Source organism: Harpia harpyja, chromosome 18 (genome assembly GCF_026419915.1).
Source record: "Harpia harpyja isolate bHarHar1 chromosome 18, bHarHar1 primary haplotype, whole genome shotgun sequence".
NCBI lineage: Eukaryota > Metazoa > Chordata > Aves > Accipitriformes > Accipitridae > Harpia > Harpia harpyja.
The window spans coordinates 26,437,609-26,460,609 of record NC_068957.1 but is presented as its reverse complement, the minus strand read 5'-3'; the positions used below and the strand labels follow the sequence as shown (position 1 = coordinate 26,460,609).

Sequence of the window (23,001 nt, the reverse complement as noted above, 5' to 3'; positions counted from 1 at the left end):
TTACTGGTATCTTTAAAAAAAAAACAAAGGGGGTGGGGAAGAGAGGTGATCGTGATCTTGCCAGATAGCTGTGTAAAAACCATTGAGCAGAGAGGCAGATCTTGTCTCCTGGCACTTGACTTCCATTTCACTGAAAGTAGTAAAGTATTTTCAAGCAGTGCCAAAAAGCAGCATCTGTCAGACGTAGTGTGCTTATGTGACTCTTGCCAGCCATCTGACAGCTGTTCATAGCCCTGGCTGCAATGAATCAGAGAACTTGGTCCAGTTCCTATCAAGCAGCTGTCTGTAATTGTCTTGTCTGACTGGGTTGCATTGCAAAACTCTGAGAGCAGCCCACTAGGGCTCAGCATAGAGGGAGTAGTGCTGCACCACCTTCTCATAAGGAACTCCAGTGTTCTGGTGTTGACTCTGTCCAAGCATTTTGTTACACTGCCTGCTAGCTGCCTGATTTGCATCGTGCTTTGCTTGTTCTGCATCATGCTGTGGTGGTTATACACAGGCAGAGTGACAAAGGTGTGCTTTATCTTCTGCAGTGAGTTTCTTTTGTGGTAGAAGGCTACTAATTGCTCAAATTCTGCAAGATGCTCCTGTTGTCTTTAGGGATCCTTCCACTTGACTCTTCTTCTGAAGTACATTGGAGACAGTCTTTCATACTGTGCTAGACAAAGATAAATAGGGTGACAGACTGCCTGATGTTTTCTACCTTCAAATGTTATGGAAAAATATTAACAACTTCCACAGAATCACAGAATTACTTAGGTTGGAAGGGACCTGTCAAGATCATCTAGTCCTACTTCCTTGCTCAAGCAGGGTCAGCTACAGCAGGTTGCCCAGAACTGTAAACATTAGGGCTTATCTGTTTCCTGTCTCCATGGACGTTGAATCTTTAGGAGGATCAGCAAGGAACCTCCTTGTCCAGCTTTGAGTCTCTGGCATGCGCTAACCCATTGCTATCTGTTTCCCCTTCTCTGAAGGCTCTTTCCTCAGAGCTGGCAAATGCTCGGGATGAAACCAAGAAGACAGCCAATGATATGATCCACGCTGAGAACATGCGTCTAGGCCGAGACAAGTACAAGACCCTCCGTCAGATTCGGCAGGGCAACACCAAGCAGCGCATTGATGAGTTTGAGTCTATGTAAACTCTCCCCTGCACCCGCTGCCCTGCACTCTCTTCTCCTCTCTTTCCCATCCTCTCCCGTCATTCACTCGTAATCGTGCTACGCTGGAACCACTACAGAAGAGTGACCATGGTCTTATTTATGGAGTTCTGGGCAAATGCTGGAGTTAAGCAACAGAAGAAAGAATAGTATTTGCATCTTCCTGGGGTGGCTTGGGAAAGCAAATGTGTACTGGGGCAAATCTGAAATCGTTTGGCTTTGGGTGTAGTCTCACTGCATTTAGTTTTTTATTGCTTACTGAAGTGGCTGTGTTGCTGTCCTCTCCTGTTGCGTGGGGAGGCCAGCAGATACTTTTACTGAATTATGTAAAGTGCTAACAGTTCGACACTGTGCCTTCCTACTAACTTGCACAAGCTTCAGTATTAAGCTTAGAAGCCAGGGTCTGAATTTCTGACTTAATACAGGGTCTGAGTCATGTAGTTGAGAAGGGCAGGCTGGAGCCTAGGAAGAAGGGTTGGAGGTAGAATATGGACTTTCTTTCTAAAAGACTAAAGCTTTTGTCCTTCAAACATAAGCAGACCAAACAGATTCTGTGGCGTTCCTGCTGGTGTTACCTTCTGTTGTTTAATGATGGAACTTTGAATTTCCTAATCATGAGGAGGCATTTGGATTTTTTCCACTGATGCAGTGTGGTTTGGAGCCTTGACTTCCCTGCTTTCCAGAAGTTTTGTCTCTGGTAAATGGCTTTGTTCACTGTCATTTGTCTGACTTGAATGTGACCAGTGAGGCAGAGATAGCTAAAGAACACTGCCTTCCTTCTTGGGTTTGCCGGTGGAAGCCTAAAGGGGTAGGTAGAAACGTAAAAGACTAAAAATTCCTGTAGCCGTATTTTCCCTTGCTGAACCAGTACATTTCTAGTCATGTGAATAGGATTTCAGGTTTTTCCATAAGAGGCCTTTTAAGCACATAGTCACTGGTGCCTTATGACTGTGTATAGATCTACTGTAGCTCAGACGTCTTTAGTTTAAACTAGATGCAATCAAAAAAGTCGTCAGCAGCTGGGGACCAAAAACTATTCTGTACAAGACTGCATCTCTCTTCCTGGCTTCAAGCAGCATTTGAGGGGAGAGGATCCTGAGATATTTGTCCAATTGCTGCCTTAATCCTCACTAGCATTCTGCCAGATCCCTGGCTCAAGTGCTTTTCCTTCCCCAGAAGGATGCTTTGCCCCTTTGTAGCTTTGAGAACAGAAGGCTCTGTCTCTTAGAAATGGGACACTAGTGGTTCTGAGACTGGTCCTGAGAGCTGTTTGTACCAGTTGTTGTAATACCCACCACCTCCTGTCTTCCAAGCTACCCATGCTGTAGCTACCCAGAATCCTTCCTGCCATTTCTGGGGAGGAAACAGCCATGTATGCTCAGGGTTGAATTGGATTTTGCCTTTTTCCTTCATAGAAGGAAATGTTAACCTTCAGAAGACATCTCTTAAAAATGGATTCCACCTACAATGGAGTCCTGCTTTGCTTTGCCCTCCTTGGATAGCCTGTCCCTATAGGAAGTCATCAGGCTAGCCTATGATTTATTTTCTTGCCTAGCATGATCCTAAATCTTGTGACTTTCTCAGTTTTGTGGATTCCCCCTTCGTATGGTATCACTGCTAGTGGTGATAGAAAGATAACCTCTGAATGCTAGAGCATTTTCAGCTCCCTGCTCTATGGGAAAGGTAAAGGGGGACTGTGCCAAAAAGAGTGTTCATGATAGTGTTAATAAACTGTAGTATTTCACCAAGAATTCCTTGGGCTGCTGGAAACAACCTTACCAGTGCTGTATTATTTTATTTCTTGGAAGCAACACAAGTCTGTGTGGAGATCCACACAAATACCAACCTCTGTTAGGAGCATAGCTTAGCGTGTTGCTTTTAAACATCCAGATAAGTCATGTGAGAGTCCCTTTCTTTCCCTTGAACACAGCATGCTTTTGGGGGACACACAACATAGTAAGCTTTTGGTTGGCCAAAAACACATGCTGCAGTACTTCGGAAGTCACAAATGAAAGATTGCAGGTAAATTTGTCAGAAGTGATTTGCATATTTCTATACTGAAGGATTGTTGGCACTGGCTCTACGTGAGTCTCGTTACTGGGGGAACAGACAACCCTTACACTTCTGTTTGGTGCTTTAAAGCTGGTTCTCGGCACTCTGCTCTGTCCATGGCAACTATTGATGCATTTGGAGGGAGAAAAGCCTTTACTACATTTTAAAAGTTTCCTAACAAGCTGATGTATGGTGCCTGGAATATGTGTTCAAATAATAAACCGGTAAACCTTTTCTGCTTTGATGGGTCACACAACACTGCTGAGCTCATGTATTATGATGCTGGCATGACTTCTGTTTATAGTATTTTTTAATCGTTCTAATTCCAAATGGTCCAATATAGGAATAGAACGGCTTGTGCCAGTGAGTCCACCTAACTCTTTGTAGTTGTTTCAGCCCTGCTGCCTTCTTAACCAGTATTATATTCCAGTGGTATCTAATGATATTTGATTTCAATACTTCTAGCTATGCACAATTAGAAAATATTAGTTATGGGATGGTGGATATGTTTATGGTCTTCCTTCCCTTGGAAATGTATACTGTATTGTAAAGAAATGATATTTTGCAAGAAAACTAATGTAAGAAGCTTTCAGTATTACAGTGAGATTTGTAGACACATTTTTTATTTGTTAGATTACAGTGAATTGTTCTTCTCCATGTTCCAGTTTAATTGGATAACTACTCCTCTTGGGGGTGGGGGGAGGGAAGTCCTTTAGCAAATTTTTGCTTGGCTTGTTTTTTCTTGTTTTATTTTTTGTTGCTGTAAATTATGTTGATGTTTTTTGACCAGTCTTTTTACTGGATTATAATAAAACATCAATTCCTTAAGGTTGTGGAGTAACTCATGGGTCCACGTGCTTATCTGCAGAGAGAACCTTGATATTAAGGCATTTTTTTTCCTGTTTGGAGGAGTTGTTAAAATCCGTACCCTGTTCTTCATAAAGTGCCAATAAAGTTCAGAGAAATTCAGCAGATGGTGTCTGGCTGGTTATTTAAGGCTTGCTTTGAGTCTAGTGCTGTGTCTCCAAGCTAAACAGGTCTGCCAATGTGGTTCCTGAGAGGTCAGCCTTGTAGCACTCTTGCAGATAAGGAGGTCTTCCTTGCATACTGAAAAGCAACTGCTTGAATAACATCCCTTTCCCCCTCCCCAGCCCTCCAAGCTGTCTGACTGGAGCCAGTACTGGAATTCACATTTCTTTGTGGAGACACTGAGTATAAATTTATATTGTGTTTAACTTGCAAATGGACTGGTCGAATGGAGGAGGAGGAGCTGCTGTTGGAACTTGCAACTGGTGAGCGCCTGTGGTGCCGTGCCCAGGCCCACGTGCATCCACGACCAGGTTAGTGTGTGGAGGGTGGCCGGGCCTTGATGCTGCTTCTTGTCCCCTATGTTCTGCTGAGTCTGTCCTGCCCTGACCCCATACTGGGGATTTCAACCCAATTTGTTTTGCAGCTACCTTGCCGTGGCTATCTCTACCTGTGTTTCCTGAAGTCTCGGGACTGGGTCCAATGAAGGAAGAGCGTTGTTACTGCCAACTTTCTGCTAATGAACTGTGTGATCTTTGTTTGTAGCTGCTTTCTGTGTGGCTGTGAAGAGGGACTTTGCAGAACCTCTGCCTCATGGTTGCTGCACTGCAGAATAAGGCAGAGATTTTATCAGAATGTGTTAGTGCTTAGAGATCTGGTGCTGGGGGAGGCATGTGAACTTGTCTATAAACAAAAGGAAGTGTGGAGCAATGGAGACTTCTGCCATCCCCACCAGGCTTGGTATGGATCTAGTTTCCATAGGTGGGTCTTGTTCCTTCCTTTCAGGATTCCAAAAACCTGAACACCACTGGAGGAATTGCAAGTCTGCATGAACGCTACTGCAACCTTCAAGTGAAGGTTGCACTGGTCCAGAAAGGTTGCTCTCAAATGGGGTTCTTTCTGCTTTTATTGCCGTTGCTTCTCGATGGATAATACCTTTCAGCTTGTGCTTAAATTTCTGGAGTCTGAGGACTGTGCTTGTAGCCAGATAACTCTTCTGCATGACTGGCCTAGCTTTCTGGCATTCCCTTGCCTGTATCTGTGGAGATTTAAGAGGCTTAGTAATTCTCCTGTTAGGTATATCTATATTCAGTTTGTCTTTGAAGAAATGGAAGTGCAAAGCATTAATGGCTGAAGGCCGCTTCTGTGCAGGACCATGCCATAAAGAAAAAAAAATCTGAAACACCCAATTCTTCTAATCTATTGGAAGGTACTTTGTAGTTTAGAATCAGAAATTTGTATTTAACGTCTAGTTTGTGTGGACAGCTTCTGCTGGATTTGCTATTCTGTCTGTGATAATGTTTCAAATCCAGTTTAGGCTACACCTACAAGTACTGGGGGCCCAGATGCTTTTGTCTGTGGGACAGACTGGAGCATAAAGGGTCTCAGAAGAGCTGGGGACCAGAAATGCTGTCTTTTTGCAGGTTCTGAAATGTGGCTGTTAAGCAGTGCAACTTACTAAGAACTCTAAAGAAAAGCTAAAGTAATGCTGTAGAGTCAAGTTTTTCTTGAGATAAATCTGTCTGGTGGGCTAATGCATTTGGCCTAGGATACTTTGTCCTCCTACTCAGAGTCAGTGCAGCTGTAGAAATAAGGCTGTGATTGCTTTTTCCTTCTCTTGTTTTCAGGAAGGGAATTGCAGGGGGGTGGTCTGTAAATTCTGATTTGCTTTGATGTAGACAAATCTTGTAGAGACTTCTGTAGGTAGATGACGAGCTTATCGGTTGCTTGCTCAAGCTAATACATTTGGAGGGAAGCACAGGCATTTTTATTTTTTAAGTGACGTGCTGTGAGATTCTCAGTGAACAGATAAACAGGCTTGGTAGCCTTCCAGCCACTTCAGTTTTTTTCTGTGATGAGCAATAATGAAATGTGAACACCCTCTGATGCCATGGTTATCAGTTCAGGTCAATTGTGTAGGATACCGTTAGTAACTATGGCAACTTAGTAAGGGAACTAGATTAGACTTTTTGCTTTCTACTTATCAGGGTAGGACTCTGCCTTTTGACAGCGCTATCCTCTTGAAATCTGCTTTGGGTTATGGAACTAGTAGATAACCTCTGAGATACCAAACAAGATTTGTTCCCTCCTTTCTCATGTTAGCTGGTCCTAGAAGCCGCTACTTCTGTCTGTAACCTGGCTTCAGACTTGGTGCATCATGCTGCAGTAGCTCTCCATTCAGTTAGCTGCATCTAATAGCTGTTTTCCAATATCTTGCAAAGCTTGATAATGCAGTATACAGGGTAAGGTATGATAATCGTAGACAGTTGTATGGCATCTGCTTGAACATCAACAAAGGCACGCCATGTCCCAATGACAAAGCAGAGAATAACTGAAGTATGGCTTGTTCACTCTGTACAATCAGTGTGACTATTTTGGTGAGTGCCAGCTTCGCAGCTATACATAACTCAATCTTGGGCATACAGTCTAATTATCTTATACCAGTGTATAATCAGAGCACGTGATAACTGGCAGCGAACAGCGTAATTCATCTGTGACTGATGTCAACCCATAATTGCTGCATACCCTTATGGAATTTGACTCCATGTGTGATGTTAATGTCTCCCTTGCAGAAAAATTAACTTACCTGTAAGAAAAAGGATCTGGGCCTTGATGCATCAAATGTTAGGCTGAGGCTGACTTCTGTCTTGCAGGTCTGCAGCTCTAATTTAAAGTGCAGTTTGTGGACAAGGGTGCAGGTCCTTACAACTGAACAACGTCTAAATGAACATCTAGTGCCAAGTGATGGGTCTCTGAAAGTTACTAGTAATTTCAAGATGGACTTTCTCAAGACAGATGGCAGGATGAAGTGGGTATAGGGAAAAGTGGAGGAAAGAATGAGGAGGAGACATTAAGGAAAGAGTAGTGCTGGGACTGCAAAAAGGAATATTGTGAGCTCCTGGAAGGGACTGTACCTCCAACTTCTGTTGAGAATGCACTCGCTCTGAGCAGGTGTAAATACCATTGATACAGCTTTCTGGTGAGCAGAGCTAGTTGGAAAATTACAAACACCCATGATCGCTACTGCCTCTGGTTGTACATCATCTTTTAAAGAAATACAAGCCAGGGTTAACCTTCAATCATATAAAGATTGACTGAAGGGTCAAGGGGATGTGGAATATACTGCTGTTGAGCTGGGAGGTTACAGTGAAGGCTGTTCGTACCCCATACCCAGCAGCACTGCCCTCCCATCCATCTCTGAAGCATCCTTGGCTGACTGAAGGAGAAGCATCTGCAAGTGAAGGCCTTGGTTGGGCCACTGTAACTTCTTAGTGGCCTTCACCCAGCCAGGCAGCAGCTGCATTGCCAGAGGTGGCTGCTGTCAAGAAGCCCTGTTGTGAATTCAGTTTGTTTCCTTGTTGCAGCATTAGCCCATCTCTGATTATTGCATTACTGCCCTCTTGCTTCCAGTGGTGAAAATCTGGCCCTTGCTCCTTTTGTTTGTAGTGATTCTCAGCAGGTTGCTGAACATCTAGAGAGAGATCAGAGTGGGCAAAAGGCAGTCTTGTTTGAAGTGTGGAAACTGAGGCACGTTTACAGTCTTCCCCTCCAGCCCCTGTTATCTGAGACTTGAGCATGCTTGATGTAAGCACTTTGTCTGCAGGTTCGTGTTCAGTGCATCTGTTTTGGGGCAGCACTCTGTACCTGGTCCTGTGGTAGTTGATGGGTTTTCGTAGTGGCAATGGGGAAGGGGAATTCTAGTTTTGTTCAGTGGCTGTAGTTCTGTGTATGTAAGTAGCCTGTATCTGCTTCCTTACAGGAGTATTTGTGAGGTGGTGTGCTCAGTAGGAGGTAAGGGGTAGGCTGTTCTTACTGTTCAAGTTAAGAACTTCCCACAAACCTGGAGGAGATCATGGGCCAGTCCTGCTTGCTCCAAACAATAAAGGAGCGAAGACTTCTGTACTGTGGCACAGTGCTGGCCTTGAGCTTTGTCATGACTTGTTGAGCTGCTTGCTCAGTTCCTCCCTCCCCTCTGGACACTTTTCCTTTGGGAGTTCTGCTGTTGAGCACCTGGGATTTTATCAAATACTGATTTGATAAAATGCTCCAGTGTTGGAACAAACAGGTGTTAATTTGCTTGCCTGGATGACACCTGTAATCTTTCTGCATATGTTGCAGCTCCTCATGGATAGGGGCCAGGGGGTTTCTGACTTGTGTGTGATTTCTGTCTCTTCCCTCTCCTGCTCTTGTGGCAGCTCTGCTGCAGGACAGGCTGCCTCTTCTGATTCTTCCTGCTCCTTCTGATGCTTCTTCTCCTGCTCCTCTGCAGAGGAACTTCTTCTTCCCTTAACTTATCAAATGTATCAAATCTTGATTCAAATGGTGGTGGACTTACTCTCATAACGCCAGAACTGCAGCATTGCTAAAACTGTATTAATGTGTATATTAATAACTACAGGATTACACAATGATTTTAATCTGCTTTCAGAGAGGCAGCAGACTAATGTGGTAATTTTTTAAACCTTCCATTTTGGGTCTCTTGTAAGCCCCAAAGCTTACAGAGGAGCTCTTCTGGTCAGAGCTGTTTGCTCAGTCTTCTGCCCGAAGGAACTGATGCAAGTCTGCCTTGTGCTGACTATGCCTATGTGTTTGCTGAGCCAGCCTATGGAAGGACTGAAACTCTAATGGGGGTCAGAGGAGCTGGGTCTGGTATCTCAGAAGTCTGAGTGTGCTTCTGGCTGTGGAAGGCTGCAGCGGTATTGTGTAACTTCTTGTTGGATCAGTGCAGTGCTGATTCCAATCTGTTTAACTTCTTGTGTAGAAGTCAGAGATGAGGTGGAGTTAATGGTACCTCATAGCTGTTTTGGACATTTGCATGACAGTCCCTAGACCGGGTGGAGGGGGGGGCAAATTGTCCTTAGTGTGGTGCAGAAGAAACTGGGCAATGTATTTCAAGCTAGAAAACCACTTCCTTCCCAGCATGTGCTAACACGTTGCTAGATGTGTAGGCACAGCCGTTGCACTGACAGCAGTGTGACCTGCTGGGAAGCAAGATGGGGGGGTGGTGTGCCAGTGTGCACACTGATGGAAATTTGGCTTCTGCCAAACTTCTGTGAAACAGAGCTAAAGATTCACTTCAGCTGTGTCTGACCTGCCCAAAAAGTCTGTGCTGACCTCCAAAGCAACATTTTGAGGGTTTTGTGGTTTTTTCAAAGCAAGGATATTTTTGCTTAGCTTTTTTTTTCTTTTTTTTTTTCTTCTGTTGGTTGGTTTTTTGTGGGAGGGGTGGTTATTTGTAAAGCTTCCTATTTTTGTGTCCTGGGTTACATGAACACTGGTTTACTCTGGAAAGGCTGCATTTACTTCTAGGCTTGCTGCTAGATGGAGCAGGGGAGAGGAAGAAAAAGGAGATCTTACTTCTGCCCTTTTCCTCCTGTTTAAAAGACCTTAAAACAGGCTATCCAAACTCAGTATGGGGCATTATTCTCTCCTACCCCAGGAGGGTTGTTCCTGCTTTCACCAGAGGACAGTTGTCCCCTTCACTGCTCTTGCCTCCCTGCAGGACTGGGTGGGTATGATGCTCTCAGACCTGACTTCCCCCTCTGTGTTGGCTCCTCTTCTGTTGGGTGGCATTGACCTGTCACTTGCTGTGCTCTGAGTTCCTGGCAAGGAGAGAGGTCAGTGCCAGGCAAACACACAAATGTCCTTGCTGTGAAAACTGCTGCATATATCTAGTGTATCTCTCAGTTCAAGGTTTGCTGGAGAGATAAGATGCTTTGTGGTTTGTTTGGATGTGCTATGGCCCCTTTCCTTGCGTCTCTCATGGCAAGCCTTGCTTTCCTTCTACGGAAATGACTGAGACACAGAACTGGGCTGCCTGCTGCGCCTCTGTAGTGCCTGAAAAGCAAAGGCAGGACTGGGCAGAGTGTCTGAGCTGCAGAGGCTGCACAGAGCAATTTTTAAATTCAGGGGTGAGCTGCAGCCCAAGAATTAGGGTTTGAAGGCCAAAGTATTCAGGGCAGCTTGCAGGAGAGCGCAAACCACGTGGAAAAGCTGACCTGAGAGTGAGGGGCCACAGAGCAGGGACACTGGCCAGAGCTGTGTTCAGCTAAAGCAAACCGCTTGCCTCACTGCCAGCCCTCCTCTGTGATAGAAGCAAGCAAGGGTGGGGAGAGAAGCCTTTGAAGGTTATTCTACAAATGATTTGAAATGAGGAATATTTACGTTAACTGGGGTTGAGGGGTGGAATTACAGAGAAGTCCCAGTGATCCTGGACATGGCTGGGCAGTCTGATGTGCACCCATGCCTGCTATGTGGCATGCCTGCTTCAAGGATTCGTGCCACCCTCCCTGTGCTCACAGAGCTATTGGCCTGAACAAAACCTGAGGGGCAAATCCTGCAGCAGAAAAAAAAAAAAATGCATTTGTGGGACGAGCATGGGCTGGCATGAGGGTGCTGCAAGGCTGTGATTGCTGGTTGCCAAGCCCATCACATATTGAGCTGGGAAATGTCACCCACCTTCAGCAAAAGGAGCAAGGAGACTTTGATCAGTGATGCCCTGCAAATATGACTCCCAAGTTTTCTCAGATCACATCTCTCCATAGCAGAGCACCGCATGTTTCTCTTCCATGTGTCCTGTCATCGGAGCGGTAATGCCCAGCCTGCACTTGGCAAATAGGAGTGAGGTAGAATGAAATATTCCTCTGTGCTGCTCTACCAGATGCAAAGTGAACAGAGGGAAGTAGACAGGTGATTTTAGAAAGGGAATTCCCCCCTAAGAAAAAAAAAAGTTTTTTTTTTTTCTCTTTTAATCCTTTATGCATTGCCCATGAGCTTCTCTCCACTGAAGCTATCTCAAGTGCTGTGTTTGAATGCTTGGACACTTGCCTTTAAAACTTTATTGGACTGAAGAATATGATTCCACTCCCCCGTTATGGAAAATACTTGCACTCCTTAATGTCTTCGATGCTTTTCTCAGAAAGCTTAAGCATCCCCTTCCAACCTGAAAGCTTTGGGTGGAAAATTTTCATTTGAAAAGTCAAAACTTTCCAGTTATCTTCATACTGTGAATCCACTGTGTGTATGTGTGTTGAGGGGAACATTTTCCAGCCAGTTCTCGTTCTTACGCTGTAGTTTCTCTCCCCTCTATGGATTGATTAGAGTCCAGTTTCAAAGGTTTTTGCTTATACCAGCTACTAATATGTTACTGCATTAAAAAAATTGACTAAAGCAAACATCCTAGCAAATGGTGAACTGTTAATTTGGTATTAGGGACAGGTGCCTGAGATGAGAGCTGTTCTCAAACTCCACAAAAACCAGGAACTGAAACTGTCTCTGCTGTTGCATTTTGGTCCTCAAGGGCAAATTCATTTACCCTGGAAAGGAGCGTAGACTAAACTAGTGACAGTGTTTCTGGGAATAAATTAAAGAGTTTTCTTCTATAGAAGTCTCACTAGCGTGGAGTATCAGTGTGAAATGAATGATGCTTATCTGTGCCTTTATAGCACTTTTCGGAAGAGAATTTAGCAAATGAGCAAAGTGTGGCTCTTTTTTCACCACCATCCTGCGAAGTAAGTGAATATTCACATTTTAGAGCTGGGAGCCTGCAGTATCAGGGAAGGCAATGATGTGACTGGATGACATCCCCATCAAGAGCAGAATCTGTAAGTCTTACTCTCACCTCATTGCTGTAAGAACTGGCATGCCCCTCTCTTCCTGAGGCAGCAGCCGTCAGTGCTCCTGCCAGTCTACTCTTCCAGCCCTCAGCTTGCAACCCCTTGTATGATTAGACATTGCAATGAATATTGCTCCTGAAAATGGATTTAGGTCTGGTTCCTAAAAGGGAAGTCTGTAAGGCAAAACAAGGTGAGCATTGCTTGGGGACTGGTACGTGGAGATAATGCTCATGTTACCATGCTTCACCCAATTCTCATGCCCATGCCCTGATGGGCTGGACTGCAGCAAGATCCAAGCACAATCCCTCTGTCCATCCTTCCCTCCTCCCTCCCTCCCTCCACCCCCAGGGAGGCTGTCCTATTTTTTCTTTTTTTTTCCTTTCTCTTTTTTTTCACCCTCTCAGCTGTACTTGTAACCCTTAATCTAGCTGGCCTTGCAACAAACAACAGCTCAGGAGACACAGAGCAGGACCTTAAGCACCATGATAGCTCAAGGCATGTCGGGGCTCATGCGACCCTTGCTCAGTGGACTGAGTGTGAGCAAAATTCGCTTTATTTCTCTCTGTGGGGTGACTGAGCAGCATCACCCACCAGCTAAGCAGGGGTCAGAAAGAGGCTTCAGTTCCACGCACAAGCTCCAGGATGCCCCTGGGGAATCGAGGTGAGTAAAATGCTGAACCCTACCTCGCTGTGTCCGGAAGGGACTTTTCAGGAGGGACATGCGCTTACCTCTTCTCCCACAGAAGGAAGAAGAGAGAGGCCAGTGCAGAACATGGCCCGCAGGAGGTGGTGGGTGAGGAAGTGCGGGCTAAGCGGATGCTGACAGGAGGAAGGTGGTGCGGGGAGCCAGGCTGTGAGAGATGCTGCTCCCCGCTTCTGGAGCTGTGGGGGCCACAGCTCGTGGCCCGGATACCGAGCACATAGATGATGACATGGCACAAGAGTCCATTGACCACTGGGGCTCAGTCACCAGCCTTTGAGGAATGGGGGTGGTGAGCAAGGTGTGTTGGACAGCTGGGCCACAAGCCTGCTGTATTCCTGTTGTGTGGAAGCTGGGATGACCACTGGGTTGCTCCGGGAATTGCAAGTTCTCTTAAGTTTCTTGTCGCTGCTGCTGTAAAGCCAGAGTAGGGAGCTGATGATGTCTGCAGCTCCAGGGAGCAAAATGCTCTCTTTAGGTTATGCGAAGCCACGCTGCAAGCTCTCGTGCCTTGCTGGTGTGCCCTTCTTAGGGAGACGGGGAGGCTGGCTCAAGGGCTGCGGTGGTGGCTGTAGATGCGAGGGGCTGTACGAGCCCATGGCGCCGGTGCCCTGCCAGGCTCCTGAGCCAGTGACTTGTGCTGGGATTTGCTGAGAGTGCTTGCTCAGGACGGGATGCACAGTTGTCATGGTGGCTGAGTTTGTGAGTTGAACTCTGGTGGAAATTGGTCAGAAGCTTGTGTTTAGAAATGCCTCTAAATGCATTTGGTCCCTGCCAGGGTGGAGGACTCCCAGCTGGTCACCTGAAAGGGCAGGCTTTGGCCTGTTGAGGCGCCTGGTTGACAGAGCCCTTTGGGAGGCAGTCCTGAAGGGCAAAGTGCAGGAAGGGTGGACATCCTTCAAGGATGGAATCGTAAAGGCATGGGAGCCGGCCGTCCCCATGTGCTGAAAGGATGGGGCTGACAGAAGAGAGGCTGCCTGGCACAGAGTACTCATCTGTATTTCTACAGCAGGAACTACTGCAGACTCACTGCCAGACTTTGCTCTGTCTGTTCTTTAGGGATAATTCAGAAGGAGATTGCATTTCTCTGAGCAAAATAAAGGGAATTTGTAGATCTCCTAGACCAGTATGATCTGGGTCAGACTGTAATCTGCTAGACATTGAGAAAAAGACCCAAGCAACATCACAGAAAATACGATAAACCATTTTGCTATCTGACCTTAGAGAAAAGTTATACTGATAACCCTGCTTAATGGGGTTTATGAAGACTTGTTATCAATGGGTTTTCTTTCTAATTGGTTTGTTGCTTATGAAGTTATCTCTGGCAGTACTTGTAGGCATCTTGCTCTTTTGTATGGCCTTGGAAAGTATCTTTTAGGGAAAAACACTGACAGGGAGATTTTGTTTGAAAGGGAATAATCAGTTGGCATGTGTTGAACTTGCTGTAGCTGAGTTTGTCATGTCCTGATAAGATCTTTCTAAAGCTCTGATGGTGTGTCCTGTGACAGTAATGCCATTGTAAGATAGTTCAGCCTAAATGAAGCAAAATTAGCCTGATCAATTTTGAGTTGGTTTTAAAATCCTGGTTCAAAATTATTTTCTTAATAAAATGTGAAAGGATTTTTTTCATAGTTTCAAAAGATGACTGAACTGAACAGTGAAAACGGAGTAATCAGGCTGGGTTTATGCCCTCAGCAGAGGCACCTACACTAAGAACACAGACAAACAGCTTAAATTTCCCCTACAGCCAGTGAAGAGAGAGAAGCTGCTTACAGATGCTCTGTATGTCGTGGTCAGGAGCGCTTGGCATCATCCCTGCTCTTGAGAAGGGTGAACTGCTGCACCCAGGCTTGTCTGAAGTCATGCAGGGGGTCTGTGGCAATACCATCTGTACTTCCTTATATCTAACTGGATACCCTGTGTGCAGACCCTGGCTGCAACTCAGCTGTCTCAGGGCTCATTTAACTGGCAGCAACAGTCAAAGCAGGGCTGTGACCAGGAGGAGCCACAGGGAACAAATCCTCCTAGTATTGGCGGGAGCCTGGTGCGGGGATCCTCCTGGGAATGATGTCGGCTGAAGCTCTAAGTGCCTCAAAGACAACATGAATGAAGTTTTCTGTCAATAAACATCTGTGCAGCTTTGGGGATTGTTGGATCCAGCAGTCTCTGCTTGCAGGCAGCCAGCGCTCATTATCCCGTTGAAGAATGCGTTGAGTTGCAGCATTAAGTGAAGTCCTATGACTTTACCATTTCTATTGTGTTACAAATTATTTCACCCATAACTGTAAAACCAACATTGCCAGGAAACCTGCCTATTTGCCATAAAAATGGACTAAATGGGTCTAATCCATCAAAATAGAGAGGGTTGTTTTGTTTTCTTTTGACATTTGAGAACTAGTCTTTAAATTGCTTATTTACAAAGAAATGTCTGTGGGTGTCTCTATGAAGGAGACTAAAATGTCTTAAAGATGTTCTTTGGCTGTTTGCTTTGGGAAATAGGGTGGCCCTGCTTGGCTGTGCATGACTGCAACATGATCTTTCCATTCTGCATGTGGGAAACTCTTCCCTCTGCTGCATGGTCTCCGTGCTAACTTCACAGCTGTTTTCATAACCAGGGGACCCTGTTGTAGACTAATGGCCCAGGCATTGTTTTCTGCTGAAGCTTTCTGAAAAACAGGAAGCTGGCCTCCTCAGATGAAGGTACAGTGGCCCCTGTGTTCTGCTCCTGCTGGCTGAATCAAGATGCAACTAAAAACAAAAGAACAGAGAAGGCAAAAAATAGTTTCATCTTTTTTTCTCCACTTACAAATTTTGATGGAATATGGGGATTGGCTTTTGAAAGAGGTAATTGTTTGGAATTTTCTGCACCTGAAGTCTTGCTGATGAAGTCCATATGACAACAATTGAAGAAACAGCATCCTTACTTAAGAGATATACTGCAATGACTTGTCAGCAGGTAAATGGGGTTAGATCTAGATGATGATTGTGATTTATGTGAAGCGGAATGAACAAGAGCTGCAAACCTGAAAGAGGAGAACGTTTCTTCCCCCTTTTCCCCCACATTTCTACAGGAATTCTTTCTTGTCTCCTATTCAGCTGGATACATCCCCCGTACTCCACCTCTGCCTCTTGTGAGTTAAAAAAGAGCAAAGGAAATTGTCTAAACTTGATCCTTATATGTTTCTGTGCTTAACATTAAAAGGAAATCAGCAGAGATCTCCACACTCTTCACTTTCATCTGCCACAGAGCAGAGAGGGATGAGCAGACAGGGCAAGTCCAAGTCCTTTCAGCAGCTGGTGTTGCTATCCGAGGGACAATTACCATTTACCCAGTTCCTCCTCCCAATCTCGGTGACTTTCCAAGAGGATGCCTGGCACAGAGGAGTGTAGGCACTGCAGCGCTCCTGGGCTGGTGGGTTTGCTGTAATGTGTGACTCGGGCTGTGACAGTTTGTATTCAGTGTATATTGCAAATACATTGCAAGAAGTCAGGAGATAATATTAGAAATTCTCAGAGCTCTGAGCCATACTTGCTGTTTGTTTCACCGGCCCCAGGGCTTCCAGGAGAAGTGTTACCAAACTGTATAACAAACAGCACTTTTGTTGGAAGACGCTGGATGCTGCTTCACTCAGTCTTGTGTAAGTGGGGAAAAATCAGGGGATTGTGAGCTTGGCCAGTTCTCACTGCGAAACTCACTCTATCTTCAAGGCTGTGGTTCTTTCATCCTATGCCAGAACTGAGAGCAGCAAGGCCACAAGGCAGCGCTGACATTGCTAGTTTTCGGGAGTTTATCAGAGCTGTGGGAGACAGAGGTGGATCTTTCCAGAGATCTGGGAGAGCGGTGTGTGTTGTTGGCCTGACGGAGGAGAAGAGGGTGGACCCAGCTTCTGCTACTGGAGAATGTCCTGGGCTTTGAGATGATGGACAGTTGGGCAGTGCCACATGGAGAGGTACTGGGCAAAATACCTACTGCCTCCAGGGTGCTGCCCTGTTTCAGCACAGGAGATGGGACCTTTGGGTAACTGCAACCTCCTGCTTCTAAGTGACCATTTGGGTATGTACAATAAGAAAAGCCACTGTTTGCTAATGTGCTTCCCCTGGCAAATAAAATAGATGGTCTCAGAATATACTGTCTTGGTGAGAAATCCCTGACACTGTTGTCAGGGTGGCAGCCTTCTCCATGCTAGTGTAGGGAGAGCCTGGTCTGGAGGAGATGAAGTGGATGCTGTTTCCCTCTTATTTGTAGATGCAGTTTCCACAAGTCAGCACTAAGAGATGCTGATGGCCTTGTTCTTAACTCTCTACCAGATTAAATCTCGCAGACTGTCAAAATAACTAGCAATTTTTCCTGAGCAAGGATCACATCAGCTCAGAGGACATTACTCAGCACAGTTGCTCTGTAAGCTGGAGCTGAGCATGTCTCATCACAACAAGGCTCCCTGTGATTGAGTTCAGGGAAGGAGTGGGCACTTCATGAAAGAACAAGCAGCAGAAAAAGAACAGTCAACAAGTAATTGCCTTGGGAAGGGAAGGGGAAACAAAATGCGGATGACAACAGCCCTTATTGCATGATTAGTATCTGATCCTGAGCACTTTTGTTGTTATTATATCACTGCATCCAGGATTAATATCCCAGGCCTGGGACTTGCAAATGCTTCACCTGCCTACAAGCACTCTGTCTGCCAGCCCGCCCAAGGAGAGGCAGCGGATGCAGAGCATCTCCACTTGTTCACGTGCAGCTAAGCATTTATTCTGAAGGATGTTCCATAAAGCGGGAAATATTTCGGGTCAACTCAGATTTGTCTGCCACTGAGAATTGATAATCTGAATCTTTTCTGACATGCGTGGTGTAATCCTAGAAAGGTGTTTGCATGCACATTTCCCTCCAAGTGCCATGTCTCTAGTCCTCAGCCAAAAGACCTCAACAGTGGGTGTGCAGGAAATGGTGGGCTTCTCTGATTTTTGCAAACTTGTCTTACAGCTCTGCTGACCAGGTGACGGTGCATTTTATAAATCGGGATGGAGAGCGACTTACAGCCACAGCTAAAGAAGGGGAGAGTTTGCTGGCAGTGGTAGTCAATCAAAACTTGGCCATTGATGGATTTGGTAGGTGTTGCACAAGGGTATGTGCTCTTAGGATTTATGTGTCTGTGCTGTGACTAGTGGGTACCTGGGAATAGTGCAGCTGTAGACATGCAGTGTTCTGGTGAGACCATGAAGCAAGCTTCTCTTCCCCAACAGCTGCTTGCTGGGCTGGTTACCACACTGAGATGGCAGTGTGACTTCCACACCATCACTGCTGGGATTCCAGTGGCCTGTGTTGATGTGTTTGGCTGGTTAGAGCTGACATACAAGTTTGAAAACTGACTATGATCCTCCCAGAGAAGAGGCAGGCTGAAATCTGCATCCATCTGCTGTGTTTTCTGGCATCTCTTTTGACATGCTCCAGATCTGTTAAAGGACCTTTCCTCATGTGGTTCCAGAATATGATCTCCCTCACCCCCTTGTTTTTTCTGATTTGCTGTCTCTCCTGTGTTTCTCCACCAGGTGCATGTGAAGGGACGTTAGCCTGCTCCACCTGTCACCTCATCTTTGAGAAGGACACCTTCCAAAAGCTGGATGCCATCTCAGATGAAGAGCTGGACATGCTGGACTTGGCGTATGGACTCACTGAGACGTAAGCCTCCCTGCTGATCGCAGTAGATTCTCAAGCCCCTGAGGCAGATTCTCAGCACCTGGCACCTGTTTCCAAGGGGACAGGACTTATTCTGTACTATGGTTGTACCTCTAGAGCTGCTTTCTCTTGGGGCACAGGAGACCTTTAATAGGAACTTTAGTGAAAACCCAGCCTGGACCAGGCATCCCATTGTGGGTGGGGAATTTCTTCCTTTACTGTGGGAACAGATGAGCCTCACTTAATGTTTCCTTCTCAGATCTCGCCTTGGCTGCCAGGTGTGCATTAAGAAGTCAATGGATGGTCTGACGGTGCGGGTCCCCATGGATGTATCAGACATCAGGAGGCAGCTGGAGGTTGGAAAGCAAAGCAAACAGTAACTGGAAACGACTCCTGCACAACTCGTGTCCTCATTTTAAGTGTGGCAGGGTACTTTGCTTTTGGTTAACACTATTGCTTTACATGGCTGGCTTGACCGTAGAGGTCTGATTCAGTATAAATGCCTGTTAGGCAAATCTCTTGTTTAAACAAAGCTTAATGCTAGGGTCTTTGGTACATGTTTTAAGTTTAAGTGCTTAAGTGCTCTGCTGAATGCAACTGGACCAAAGCGTATGGCTTTGTTTCCCTGGGTAGGTGACAGTACACATCCGTGCTGTATGTGACTCACCCTTTCCTTTTGAAATTTAAGGAATTCTGCTATTCTAAGTAACTGCTGGGATTTTTGCAAGGCTTGGCTCTTTAACTGTAGAGCAGATTTTTCCCAATTTGGGAAGCTTAAGAAGAGAGCTGTTCCAAATACAAGACAGTGTGCTGATTGGCTTGATGACATAGGCTACCTGAGTTTGGTTAGCAAGAACATACTGATAACCATTTGAATGCTGACATTTCCTATAAGAGGGAACCATTTGCTATGAATTTGAGATGTTACATGTCACTGAATTGTTACGTGCCATAATCTGCTACTTTCTCCAAATACTAAATTTTCCCATTGCTGTACTACCACATATGTCAAATAAAATTCTAATAAACAGGCTTTTAGACCTGTGAGATGCACTTTTCTGGTAACATGAGCCTGGCTGGAATAGAATGAGTTTGATGGAAATTTAGGTATAATATCCTGTTGCCCCAGTTTACTTGACTGGATTTTCCCCTCATGTTTGAGTGAATACGTCAAACTTGCCATCTAAATGTCATAGAGAATCCATGATCTGTAACTGAGTTTTACAAACAGAATTCTGCACAGAAACCTTTCCTATGGGTTTAGTTAAAACCCAGGCTGTGTTTAGCAACCAATTTAAAGCAACAAGTTACTGTTCTTAGGCAAGGTATCAACCCCATAAAAGACATATACATTTAAAAAATGCTTTTCTTGTATTAGAGCATTCACAGTTTTATTTGGGATAAATTGCAGAGTTTTGGTAGGGGGGTGGGAGGGATGGGATGGGACTGCCCTGTGCGGGAGGCCAGGAACTGCTCTATGACTGTCACAGCCCCTTCCAGCTGGCTCTGAAACCAGTGTAAAAACCCCTTTGCACATCAAAAGTTAAATCAGTCAGAGGAGCATGTGGCACTTGTGCTCAAATACATTTAAGAAGGAGTGATAGCCACTAGGAGTAGGAGAGACAAGGAACATGCACAAAAGGAGACATGGGAGGTGATGTGGAGGAGGCAGGTGGAAGGGGACAGTGTCAGTGACCCTGTCATGGAAGGAGGTGCTCTGTCCCAGAGGAGGCATATCTCTGAAGGGATGTAGCTCACAGATGACCCATGTTGGAGCAGGGACAACCCTGAGGGACTGCAGCCCATGGATGACCCATGCCAGGGCAGGGACACCCCTGGGGGACTTGTGGCCCCTGGAGGATCAACACTTGAGCAGATGTAGCAATTAAGAAACCAGGAGCACTGGAAGTAAGTGAGTAAGAAGCCAGGTCTGGCAGGAACAAACTGTTATGCACATACCCTGACCTCTTGTGCCACCTCTTCCCTCACTGAAGGGATTGGGAGGGACTGGTGAAAACAAGGGATGTTGAGACAATAAATTGGGTTGAGGGAGAGTTGGGTTTGACTCATGTTGAGCTTGCGGAAGGGTGAGGAAAAGTGTGTCCCTGTTTGTTTAATTGTTTGTCATACCCCCCCCCCCCCCCGTTACTGAATCAGTAATTAAAAGGTTATGCTAATTGGCAATAAATTAAGTAAAATTCCACAAGTTGAGGTGTTTCAGCCTGTGACAATACTACCTGATTAGATGGGTGAAAAACAAATTTTGTATGGAGAGAGAGGTAATATGTCTTGTTAGACTGAACGCTGTAGCTGGGGGGAGAGGAGGGTAAACACTTTCAGACGTACACGTCCTCCTTTAGATTTGAAATAAGAGCTGCAAACTCCAAGTTTAAGTATCCTGGTGCAAAGTGAGTGGAAAGGATCTTTCCAAGGTCAGGATCTCTGCAAGCCTATTGAATGATTTTGTCTGGGACCACCTTGTAACTCTGCCTCCTCCTGGAGTTCGTTTTCCCCCGTTACGCGCTGGCTTTGACCTGTGGTTTGTGTTGGGTTCGCAAGCCAAGACCCACCTGGAAAAGTTCAGCAGGACGAGAAAGTCACCTCCGAGCTCTCGGATCTGCAGTCGCTGGCATCAGCCGCCAGCACCGGGCGATGCTGGGCGGGCCGGGGGCTTCGCGGGGACGCGAGGTGGAGCTCGCGGTGCAGCAGCAGCGGCTGGCGCACACAGCAGCGGGGAGGAGGACGCGGCTTCGTCGCGTCTCCCTCCCTCATCTCGTCTCTGCCCGGTGGCTGGCTCTGTCCCGGGGAGCTGGGAGCTGCTGTCCGTGTTCGGTGATCTCGGTGCTACCTCCCTCCACACCTTCCTTTCGGGGAGGGGTAATGCTGGCCTGAGCCCTGCCCCTCTCAGGGTGGTCCCGTGTCCGTGGGGGGCTCTCAGGCACAGGTGAAGAGCGACGCCCTATAACTCCCCACTACAGGCTTTGGCTTCCTCTCTGGTCCATCATGCAAACACCGGTACAAAACTTTATCTGGGGAAAAGAGCAGGCAGCTGTCTACTGGGGGGAATTTTCTAGTGTGGGCCAGAACCACTTGCTGTGTGGGGTGAATGCAGTAGGGTGGGTTTTTTGCGGGGTCCCAGCCCTGTTTTGGAACCATGGTTGTGGTGGTGTACTGGGGCTTCAGAGGCTCTTGATTGGCGTTTCACATACGCTAGTGCAAGGCCAAACCTTCTACAGGGTAGCCCTTTGTTAAACCTCAGGAAACTCTTCCAGGGTGTGCCTGTTTCTCCCAAACCTCTTCTCCTCTGACTTGCCCCAGGTTGCTATAATAAAGCAAAGAAAATAAAAAGGGATTAAATGAAAGCAGTAAAGCCACCACCTTCAGTACCACTTCACGTCTCTCCCCACTCCTGATGCTGCCACTATCCCTTTGCAAAGCAGAGATGATCCAGAGCTTTGCAGTCCCACTCTTCAGCCCCCTCTTGTTTGTGAGTTTGAAGGTGGACCACAGGTTGCTGCTGAAAGATGTCGGTTCTCTACACAGAGGTGCGATGCCATGTGCTGGTAGGATGGCGAGGGAGGGAATAGCTGCTGTCTTGAAAGGGTGGGTTGACTGTTGCATTCCTCTTCAGAGTGTGGGCGACCTTTGAAGAAAAAGTTTCCAGGGCAAGCTGTTTGCTGTGATACGCAGGTAGCCAGAATAGCTGCTCTTTGGCAAGGCTCTGTCCCTTGAAGGTGCCATGGGATAGCAGAGAGGACTCTGCACAAAGGAGCTACCTGCAAAGGATGGGGGGAAATATGTCTTGGGAGACTGGCTTTCCTGACTCTGTTGGGATGTCAGAAATGGGATTGAGATGGTTGAAATAAACTACAGCTGCCCTGGGCACTTCCATCACTGTTTCTGTCAGCCTGCAGGGTAAGGGAACAAATCGTACATGCCAAGCAGAAATGAGAAGAGGCTGAAGTGCATCAGTCATTGTCTCTTCAAGGCAAATGAGCTGAACTTGTCTGCCCTTGGTCTATACTGGGAGCACGTCATGAAGGCTCCTCGCTTCCCAGATGACAACCACATGACATATCTTCCCGAGTGACTGTGTCTGGCGGGGCACCGAGTAGGGCTTTCAGTATGTGTCAGGCCAACTTGGACTAAATATCTCCTTTTGATCTCAAAAGGGGCAGAGGGAGAAGGGAAACCTATTTGTGTCTGAGGGCTGTACATTAAGAGACAATGTGGCCTTCCTGGGGCAGAAAGCCAACTGTCTGTGTATTTGGTATTTCTTGTTATGAGCAAGCTGGGTGCTGTGGAACTTTTTCAGGACTGCTTGGTGACTTCCAAATACACCTCTGCATCTCAGGGAGGGGCACATCCCACTTGAGAGTTTTGAGAGAGGAATTTTGATAGCAGTTGGATATAGTATGCGACAGGAAAATGACATCAAGCAGCACCCTAAGGCATCACAGATCACATTCTCAGCAGGTGTAAATCAGTGTCAAAGGCAATGACTGTGAGGATGGGGTACTCTCCTGTCGAGGAAAGGGTACTCTCCTGTCGAGGAAAGGGTACTCTCCTGTCGAGGAAAGGGTACTCTCCTGTTGAGGAAAGGGGCCCTTATTTGAATGTTTTATAATTGTCTTCCTTGAACTTCCCAGGAGTGCTTGTCCAGGGACGCCACCACATGACAGAAGATGAACTAAACAGGTATTTACAAGGAAGATAAAGCTAAAACAGTTGCACCTTCCTTCTTTGCAGAAAGGCAAAGACCATTTCTCTTTTTCC

At 46.2% G+C, this 23,001-nt stretch overlaps 2 protein-coding genes and 1 long non-coding RNA gene across 4 annotated transcripts in view; all 3 read left to right on the top strand.

The window, feature by feature from the left end:
* Positions 1 to 4,178, top strand: part of MSN (moesin) — a 48,289-nt gene extending 44,111 nt beyond the window's left edge. For both annotated transcript variants that reach the window (XM_052813580.1, XM_052813581.1), the window contains exon 13: positions 975 to 4,178. In XM_052813580.1, coding sequence (XP_052669540.1) covers positions 975 to 1,139 — 165 coding nt within the window. In that variant the 3' untranslated portion in view covers positions 1,140 to 4,178. The remainder of the gene's footprint in view (positions 1 to 974) is intronic.
* LOC128153810 (uncharacterized) overlaps positions 1 to 23,001 on the top strand; it is a 275,250-nt gene that overhangs the window by 155,437 nt on the left and 96,812 nt on the right. The window lies entirely within an intron of this gene.
* On the top strand, positions 11,999 to 19,272 carry LOC128153808 (adrenodoxin-like). Its single transcript, XM_052813587.1, has 4 exons — positions 11,999 to 12,512; positions 17,533 to 17,657; positions 18,099 to 18,228; positions 18,485 to 19,272. Exons 1-4 carry the CDS (start codon positions 12,334 to 12,336, stop codon positions 18,603 to 18,605), a joined length of 555 nt encoding a protein of 184 aa, XP_052669547.1. The 5' UTR covers positions 11,999 to 12,333; the 3' UTR covers positions 18,606 to 19,272.